Source organism: Podarcis erhardii, assembly GCF_964252035.2.
Source record: "Podarcis erhardii genome assembly, chromosome: 1".
Lineage (NCBI taxonomy): Eukaryota > Metazoa > Chordata > Lepidosauria > Squamata > Lacertidae > Podarcis > Podarcis erhardii.
Window position 1 is genome coordinate 86,194,242 of NC_138497.1, and position 9,408 is coordinate 86,203,649.

The following is a 9,408-nucleotide window of genomic DNA, read 5'->3' on the forward strand; positions in this document are numbered from 1 at the left end:
AAGTCATTTGTCGTGGGCATTACCCGATCACCTGTATTTGTCATTGCAACAGATCACTGGTGGGGAACATCTAGCCCATGGGTCTAATTATGCCTACTACGTTTAGAGGTTGGCCTACAAGGCCATTTTGGGAAACCACACCTACCTTTCCCTGACCTGATGTCATGAAGACAGGAGTGGGAAACTTCAAGCTGTGGCTAAAATGAAGAACTGGGAGAGCACTCAAAGCACGTTCTTCATTTGTCCTTTGGAGCCAAAAGTCAGCACTTTTCGAATTTGGTGCCTTTTCCTCTGTTACCCTGAATGTTCTTCTTTTGCATCCACAGCTAGATTTCAAAAATCTTCCTTTGAATGTGGCTTGAAATCAAACCACATCAGCAAAGGAGGAGAGGAAGAACCAGGAATACTCTCACTTATTTCATTTGAAGCTTTATCACCCAATGTAGTGATTGATTGATTGATTGATAGGTCCCCACCATCACAGTGGCCCGTGGTGGGTGGGGGAGTTCAGGATCTGGCCCATTGGGCAGATCCAATTCTGCACCCCTGCAATAGATGGGGATGGCTGAAAGAATTTCTCCTGCAGCTTCTGAATCTTGTGGTTTAACAATTGGGAAATTGAAACAGACACTCCACTTTCCAAAAGATGTTCAGCTCCCAGGCAACAGCCGTTTTTTTCTTATGCAAACAGACACACAAATGTCAAAAGGCCTGGGCTAAGCAATCCTGCACTGTCTTAGGCACCCCTAAGGCACATGCACTTACAGCAACTCCCACTGTGCCCTGGATGCACATGCACACATGCTTCTCGCCTCTAGGCATCTGTCCCCAGGTCTGTGCCGTGTGGAGCAGTTACAGCAACAGTGGGACACCCCCCAGCCCAGCTTATGTACCCTCATCTGATGGGGGGGGTTGAGCAGCCTGAGGCTTCTCCTACACAGAAGCTGCCACTGCTGTTCCCTCTTCAAGCCTCTCCTGGTTCTAGGAGGCAGCAGAGCAGGGGGTGGTGGGGATTCAGCTGGCCCCTACCTTGCTTGAACAGACTCTTCCTCCAACATGTCCTGCGTGCCCATCTCTATTCCTCTTCCCCCGCCCGTCCTGGGTCCTGCCTCGTGGCCAGCCCAAACCTCATAAATCTCTGGTCTCCTCTCCTGGATTAATCCTTGGGCCTCCTGCCTCCACCACACAATCACCAGAGCCCTGCCAGTCCCTGACATAAACTTACCTCATGCCAAGCCTGTTGCTGTGCTGTTGGACCAGTCACTGAATCCTACATGCACTCTGCCTGAGAAGTGTAGGGGGAAATACTAAAAAAGGAAATAGAAACCAGTGGGAGAACAACAGGCATGTCGCCAGTATTGCTGGAAACACTAGCACAATATACCAGTCAGGGACTGTGCCAGCAATGACATCCACTGTTCATCTGGACACAAGGGAGCCAAAGGACTCATGTTGATCCAGGCATACCCCAGAGCATCCTTCCGCGGGCTCACTCTAGAAGGCAAAGGTTTGGGAACCAGAAGGGATTTTTTTTTTTTTTAATATTTATTTATTTTAACAGAAAGAAAAAAGGAAAAAACATCAGAAAAATACAAAACAGCAAAAACAATCACAGACATAAATAAAAAAAATAAAAAAATTAAGAATAAAAACTCCAGTTTTTAAGTTCATGTTTACATAGCTTTCTTTCTTGACTTCCTCACACCTCCCTTTTTTGTGTTTCTCTTTGTGCAATCAGATACAGCAAATCCTTACCCTTCTTCAAAACTCATTTCTAGTTATTGTGATCACTTCTATTATGTCTCCAGTCTTTCCTCCTTATAATTAAATACTTTTAACATAATGTTTACTTTGACATAATATAACCTTATTTTTCCACCCTTTTTCTATTACATTTTTTGCATATTTTTTAACACTGTACCACTAATGCCATATTATTTCATATCCAACATCATTTTAGCATTCGTACACTTTACAGTGTTTCTGCAAATAGTTCTTAAACTTCTTCCAATCCTCTTCCACTGCTTCTTCTCCCAGGTCTCAGATTCTGCCAGTCATTTCTGCCAATTCCATATAGTCCATTACTTGCATCTGCCATTCTTCCAAGGTGGGCAAATCTTGTGTCTTCCAATACTTTGCGATAAGTATTCTTGCTGCTGTTGTCGCATACATAAGAAACGTTCTATCCTTCTTTAACACCAATTGGCCGACTATGCCCAGGAGAAAGGCCTCTGGTTTCTTAGGGAACCAGAAGGGATTTTGAGCCCCAGCAAGGGGAAGGGAGCAACATATCCCCACTCAGCTTTAGCATGCCTTGTTTTAAAAGCAAATCTACTGTATATAACAGCCAAGTAGTATATCCAGATTGCATCTGTATTTTACCTAATGCAGGCATACGACCACGTAAAAGAGTCTAACTAAATTAATACTATGACTCCTCACTACAGAACATGGCTAAAAAGTCTGTTTCAGTGACACCCCTGTGAATAATTGACAGCTTCTAATTCCTTGGCAGAAAGTTCTTTGTCAAATTCCAGCTTGAATTATTACAAAGCACTAGTTTTGCAAGAAAGTTATATCAGGTGCACTTCTTCAAGCTCACTGTGTCATCTTGTAACCAACTCTGCTTCTATAAGACATATGAGCTGTCAGTATTCACTCCACAAGTACATATGGATGTATATTTGTATTAGGAAATATACTTTTGGATTACCCTACTTGGGTCTCTTGTTTGTTGCATAGATTATTCCTGGGAGACGCTTATGGCCAGATTCAGCTAAACAGCTGTGCCAGCAGGAGCCAAGCCAATGAGTCCCACTAGTGCCATGAGGTTTCTTCTCCACCCCCTGCTGACCCCCACCCCAAATTGGCAGAGCAGGAGGCGGGGAGGGAAGCTTATTCTGTCTGGCAAGCAGCAATGCTTGCACTGACGGAACAATTGTATTAGCGCAACATTGAGTTCCACCCATAGAATGTATATTTTATCGGTTTAAAACAAAATATATCAGAGAGGGAGTTCCTGGTGCTCAAACCCAGACATCAAAGAACAGCTTCCTAACCATGATGCAGCACTTGCATTCCCCCAGACCTCACACCCGTTCCTAGGTACCATGAGTGCAAGAGCTGCAGGAGGAGCCCTAGCTAGGTGGAACAGCTCATGTTTAACAGGTTGGAGGTTCCTGGTTCAAATTCAGGGGGTGACCCCCAAAACTAAACAGGAGCAGGGAGGACACTCCCACATGCAGACATACCTGGGCCCAATCAACAGGTGTATGGCATTGGCAAATAGAATGGCTCCTGCAAAGGACAACCAGCCATTTTGGTCCATCTCTGTCGGCATCCCACATGGCCATTTGTCCCCCATGTTGCCTGATAGGCCAGCCTTGCCTGGTAGCACCCCAACAGGACTTGTAGCCCCACTCCATTTCCTCCTCATCCCTACTTCTCCTCATCAATCCCCCCTCCTCCCTTCCTCCGACTGGCTGCCTCACACATCCTGGCAGCAACACCCACCCCACCTGTGCACCCAGAGTCATCTGCCGCCTCAGTCAAGGGCATGTGAGTGAGCCCCTCTGCTTTAGATGCCCATTCTGAGACCAGCCTCAGCCAGAGCAAATGAGGGCATGGGAAAAGGGTCTCAACTCACCACACCCTAGCAACAAAGACGCAACTCATGTGGCAAAGGCAAAGCATGTATTGCCCAGCATGCAGGATGTAGTGGATCCTGAAAGGCATGGAAATGGAACTTTTGGACTCCAATTCCCACCATCCCTGACCACTGGCCTTGAGGTCTGGGGCTAAAAGGGAGTTAAGAATCCAACAGTGTCTAAAAGGCCACAGAGGTCTCTGGCCTAACTGAGTGGGATTGTCACCCCAGCAGGGCACATTTGGTGCAGTATCCTTATGGCTTTAGCTTCACCCCAGAAACTCCTTCACCTGCTGCCTGTTTGTCGTAGAACATGCAAGGTTAGAGGAAACTCCTGGAAAAAGTAGGATTTCAGCCCCACAGAGGAAATGTCAGGCACATCCATCCTGGTCTTTTTGCTGCTCCCCCTCAGAGGCAGATGTAGGGGAGTGCAACTGGTTTGCCCACACTGAGTGCTGAGCCAGAGGGCACTACAGGGGGCGCTGCAACAATGGCAAACAATGGAAAGTGAGATGTGGAGGGTGCTGAATGTTGGGGTCACACAGGGCGCTGCTGAAATTAAAAGCCCAAAGCCACTGTTCTCCTTCTAGGCTGCATAGAATGGGGTGTGGAAAAGATCCTTTAGCAATAGGAAAACAGCCCGCCGAGAGTAAAGGGTGGCCCAAGAAGACAGCAATGACTGGAGGACATCGTCTCAAGGTCTCCATGTGTTTGCTTGTGAGGAGTTAAGAGAGTGGTGCCACTTGAGTGCCCAGGCAGTGATCATGCCTCAGCCTCCCCATCACTGGAGGAGAGAAAGAGAGCATCCTGACTATAAGCAGACTCACTCCCTTCCCCTTTGGGGTAGCAGTGGAACTCAGTGTACAGTGACAGCTTGTTCTGCTTCATGCATCTGTGCTGCTTTCTGAAAGCAGAGTCCTTAATTTGCCCCAGTTGGCAAGAAGGTTGTGGCCAGAGACCAGAGCCTGAAATGAGTCCAGGAAATGTATTTGAAGTGCATCAGCAGAATGCGTTTCAGTTTATAAAAGATGTAAGCATAAAGAATATTAAAGAGAAATTAAAAGCACATAATATATTAATGAACCTTGAGAAGGAAAGGATAATATAAAGAACAGTGTATATAATACAATAAAATACAATGATTACAGGGAAAAAAACAAAATAGGATATGCATATGCAATCTGAAGCCCCAAAGTGAAATAACTGTTCTATGTTGTGTTGGGATTAATAAAAATTTACCTTTTAAATTTAGCTCTACTTAGACAGAAGAAAAATATTTTAAAAAATATGATGGAACAACTATGGCAAACAAAAATTTTGGCATGTAAAACTTAAACCAACTCTACTTTGATTTCTCACCTAAAACTCGCATCAGACCAGTTCAAGCTACTGCTATGTTACCTAGTACTTACGGTCTAAATATTAAGAAAAGAGAAATGAAAGTATATCTACCTATCCAAGCAGGGCCTCAAAGGAACAAGTTACTGTGGGCTTAGGGGAGATTTGGAAGATGGGTCCAATTGGTAGGATTCAGAAGAATCCAAGTGGAGGGGAAAGACTGAGAAACAAAATTGTGACATTTAACCCTCACCAGGAAACAAGCAAAAATTAAATAAGAAAACTGTATATATAAAAACTGCTAAAAGTTAAATCTGCTCAAGATTGCTTGTAAGCCAGAGATCCAGACCCAAAGGGCTAGTTTAGGGGAATATTATTATAATATTTCTTCAAAACCAAAGAAGGGACAGTTTCAAAGTAAGAAATCCTTTCTTCTCTCAAAGAGAAGGCGAAAAGGTAAACTGGGTTCCCAAGGCCCCAGAATAAGCAAAGGCATATTAGCAAACTGGTGCTAAGCTAAACATAAATTGAAATGAAAAGAAGTATAACAAAATAAAATAAAGCAAAGAAGTGAGCTGTAGCACTAAGCACAATCTCTTTTTGATCCACCATTGACACCCCAAATGTTCTGCCTTTTGATTTATTGTTTGTTGTCACCTCACTTTTCCTCACAAAAAATAAAATCTCTTCTGTATTCGTAACTGGCAAGTCATGGGGCAGACATCTGCAGAAACAGTTTACCATTGTTTTATGGGACTGATATATTCTCATGCAGGGAGAATCATGAAGGTCGTCTAGTGCTGCTAGCCAAATGGAGTAACAAATCTTCGTATCTTCTCTGTACTGACGTACTGTCTTAGCTTGACTAAGGCCTTGTCAGCATTTTTGCTCCCCACATTGCAGAGTCCAGGCAGCGAGAGGCATTTTTGCCATCCGTACAGACCTTCCCGTCTGCTTAATACCATGAGCCAGTTTCTTGACTGAAGTTTGCTTCCATTCCACTCCATAGCTCTCTGCGGGCAATCACCTTCCCCATGCATGCAGATTCCCTTCTGGAATGAGCTACGTAACATGATCCACCAAGGAAAAAGTGCTCAGGAGTGTTTGATCAGTGTTTGCAATGGTTAGAGTGGATTGCCTGGCCTTTGCCAACAGAATGCTTACCTAAATGTGGGAGTGAGTGCCTCCACCTGTGTGGAAGACACTGCTCCCTCCTCTTGGAGGAGAAGGGTGTCAGAACTGGACAGTTCAGACATGACATGTGACAAAGGACATGGGTGGGGCAGAATTGAAGACCCTATCATAGTGTTTCCTATCCCCAGAGTTCCTTCTGGGAAGCTCTAATTGTGCATGACATGAGGCTAGAAAAAGACAGACCTAGGCTATATATCCTATCATTTGAGCTGTTGTCTGCCTGCATGAAATTTATATACTGGTGGTGGTGGGATGGGCTGCAGGCTTACATTGTGTCCTATGTACTGCCACACCAACATGGGTGGGACAGGAGGTGTGTGGGGCTGGGCAGCTATTCCCCTCCCTTGTCACACTGAAGTCCATGGAATGTGGTACTAACGTGAAGTTGTACAGCCAAGGGTGTTGGCCTGGCTATGGTAGGAGTACAGTGGAACCTCGGTTTTCGAACATAATCTGTTCCGGACGTCTGTTCAACTTCCAAAACGTTCAAAAACCAAGAATCAAAGGGCTGTCAGCAAGTTCAATGGGGGAAATTGAGAAACGCACCTTGGAAGCCATTTGACTTCCAAGGCGTGTTCAAAAACGGAAGCGTTCACTTTCGGGTTTTCAGCGTTAAGCTTCCAAAACATTCGGCAGCCGAGACGTTCAAAAACCAAAGGTTTGGCTATATAGGATTTGATGCAAGTATGCTCCTCTCAGCCCTTGACTCCATCAGCATATGAGAGGAAGAGTTTTGCCAGCATATGTGTCATGCTGATGGGCTTCCACCACTTTCTAAAGCCCATCAGCCTGCAGATCTTGAGTATAGGATCACGCACATAGTTACCTCAATAAGCAGCACAGCTGATATGTGGAGCATCTGTAGTTCCAGTTACCGCCATTGCAACACACACCTGTCCTCCCTGGGGCTGGCAGCAGAAACCCTCCTGCCCCCTTAAGAATGATGGCATTCCTCTTGTCTTTGACAGGAACCCGGCACTTTCTGCTCCTGTGCTGTGTCCGTCCTGAGGATTCGGGCCAGGTCCGCTTTGTGGCAAAGGCAGCTGCTTCTGAAGCCCGCCTGGAAGTGGAGGGTAAGGGAGCTGCTTCACCATTGGCCCTCAACTATCATGTGAGAATGGATTGCAATGATAGGCAAACATGAATTGATGTGATTGACCATTGCAGGAGAAGTGTGATGCCACCCAATGTATGTTATGGATTCACAGTGTTTTGATAAATGGGGGTCTCTGTTACTCTGGGTCACTGGCTGTACTATTATATAGAGAGATTTCCATTACACAAGGTTATGAGCATAATCTCAACCTGACCAACCATAAGATACTTTCTGCCACATCTTCTACATTTTTCAGCCTATATACTCTGCAACATAAATAGAATAAAGAACTCTAAATATAGGCAGGTGGGAAGAATGGGCTGGGATTAGCAGGTGTGGTAGCAAAGTGTGTGTGTGATGTGGGGAGTCTGGGCAAGCAGGCCTGTATCTGGGAAGATCTATGAATAGATGCATGTATGAGTTGGTATCAACTTAAGGGAACACACAACTTGTGTTGATGAATGGTAGGATTGCATGTTAGGCAGGTTGCTTGGCATGTATCGTATCTAGCAAAGGACAAAGGTTGGTGCCTGTGTGGGGTTTGAGGCTCCATCCCAGCTTGAGCCTCTTTGGAGGTTGCCTTTGATCCAACCATCTCTGGAGGGACTGGAACTTGTGCTTGTGTCTGCTGCTTCCATAGCGCTGCCTATCCGCATCGTGAAGCCGCTGAGGGACAAGACTGTGCTCGCACGGCACAAAGCCACGCTGGAATGCACAGTGTCTCAGTCTCGTGGCCGAGTGCGCTGGTTCCGTGGGGACACAGAGATCTTTGCTGGCAACAAGTACGAAATCTGCAACTTGGACTGCTACCGAACCCTCGTTATCCACAGCGTTGAGCCTGCAGATGAGGGCCTGTATACATGCGATGCACTGGACGACCGCTCCACGGCCCGTCTGCTGGTGGAAGGTCAGGGGGAACATGCAAGTACCATGAAGAACTACAGAGGGGTGGAGATGGGTGGGCCCAGAGGGGAGTTGGCAAACAATGCTATGGATTTGGCATGAAGTTGTCTGCCAGCCAGGGTAGAGGGGATAATGATGAAGAGCAGGCAGAGCCACTGTAGGGGGACAGGCAGGCTGCTGTGTCACATGGAAAACTCATTCTGTTCTCTGCCCCTGCAGCTGAAGGGATCCAGGTGGTGCGAGCATTGCGGAACGTAGATGTGGTGGCTCCCGCAGAGGCTCGGTTTGAGTGTGAAATCTCTGCTCCCCCGGCATGCAGCCCGCAGTGGAGTCTCAATGGAGAAGACTTACAGCCCAGCTCACAAGTGCGCATGGAGAGCATGGGGCATATCCACAGGCTGAGGCTCTGCCAGACAACCCCTGGCATGAGTGGGATGGTGAAAGTTACTATTGGCAATGCCCGTTCTAAAGCCCACCTCACAGTCCGAGGTATGACTGGCAGCAGAGCGGGTTGGTAGCAGGGAAGAAATTGAAGAGGGTATGTGTGTTTGTGTGTTCCAGGACATAAAAATGCAAGCTGTTTTCTATCCTAAAATGGCGGAATGGTGAACCCTTGTCCTGTAGAAAGAACCATGGGAGAAAAAGACCAGTCCTTCTGCATAGTCTTGGGCGCTGCTGTGACCTACCCGGGTCACAAGAAGACAGTGAGATGACACATTGGTGCTGGGTGACAAAATGAAGAAGGGGAAGCTGGGCTGTTTGCTTGGGTTCAACAAGAGACTGTGTACGCCATGGGTAGCCAATGTGGTACCCCACAGTTGCTGTTGGGACTCCCATCAGCCCGCATCACTGGCCCCGTTGGCTGGGACTGAGCACCTGGAGGGCCACAGGTCCCCTAACCCTGGTCTAAGCAGTATCACTGAGGAAAGGAGAGGTGGTTGAACGGTGCCTCTGCCTTGATAGCATTTCTCTCTAATGCCTTATTCTCTCCACAGAGCGCTAGCATCAGGGAGACCCTGTGAGCAAAAGAGCATGGGTGAGCATGGAAAGCCCTGGGGCTACCAGGAGAAGGTGGAGACAGCATGTTTGACACTTGCATGGACAGCCTGAAGAATGAACACACACACACAAAGAGAGAGAATTCCTCTTCCTATCTCCCTCTTCTGCATGACAAGGGAAGCAAGATCTGCTTTTATTAAATGCTCATGATTCCTGGTTTGTTTATTATTGT

At 46.6% G+C, this 9,408-nt stretch overlaps 1 protein-coding gene across 5 annotated transcripts in view; it reads left to right on the plus strand.

Moving 5' to 3' along the window:
- Nucleotides 1-9,389, plus strand: part of OBSL1 (obscurin like cytoskeletal adaptor 1) — a 68,905-nt gene extending 59,516 nt beyond the window's left edge. For all 5 annotated transcript variants that reach the window (XM_081839424.1, XM_081839425.1, XM_081839427.1 and 2 more), the window contains 4 exons: nt 7,147-7,251; nt 7,915-8,181; nt 8,397-8,666; nt 9,173-9,389. In XM_081839424.1, the coding sequence (XP_081695550.1) occupies nt 7,147-7,251; nt 7,915-8,181; nt 8,397-8,666; nt 9,173-9,180 (650 nt within the window). In that variant the 3' untranslated portion in view covers nt 9,181-9,389. The remainder of the gene's footprint in view (nt 1-7,146; nt 7,252-7,914; nt 8,182-8,396; nt 8,667-9,172) is intronic.
- The last annotated feature ends 19 nt before the right edge of the window (nt 9,390-9,408 follow it).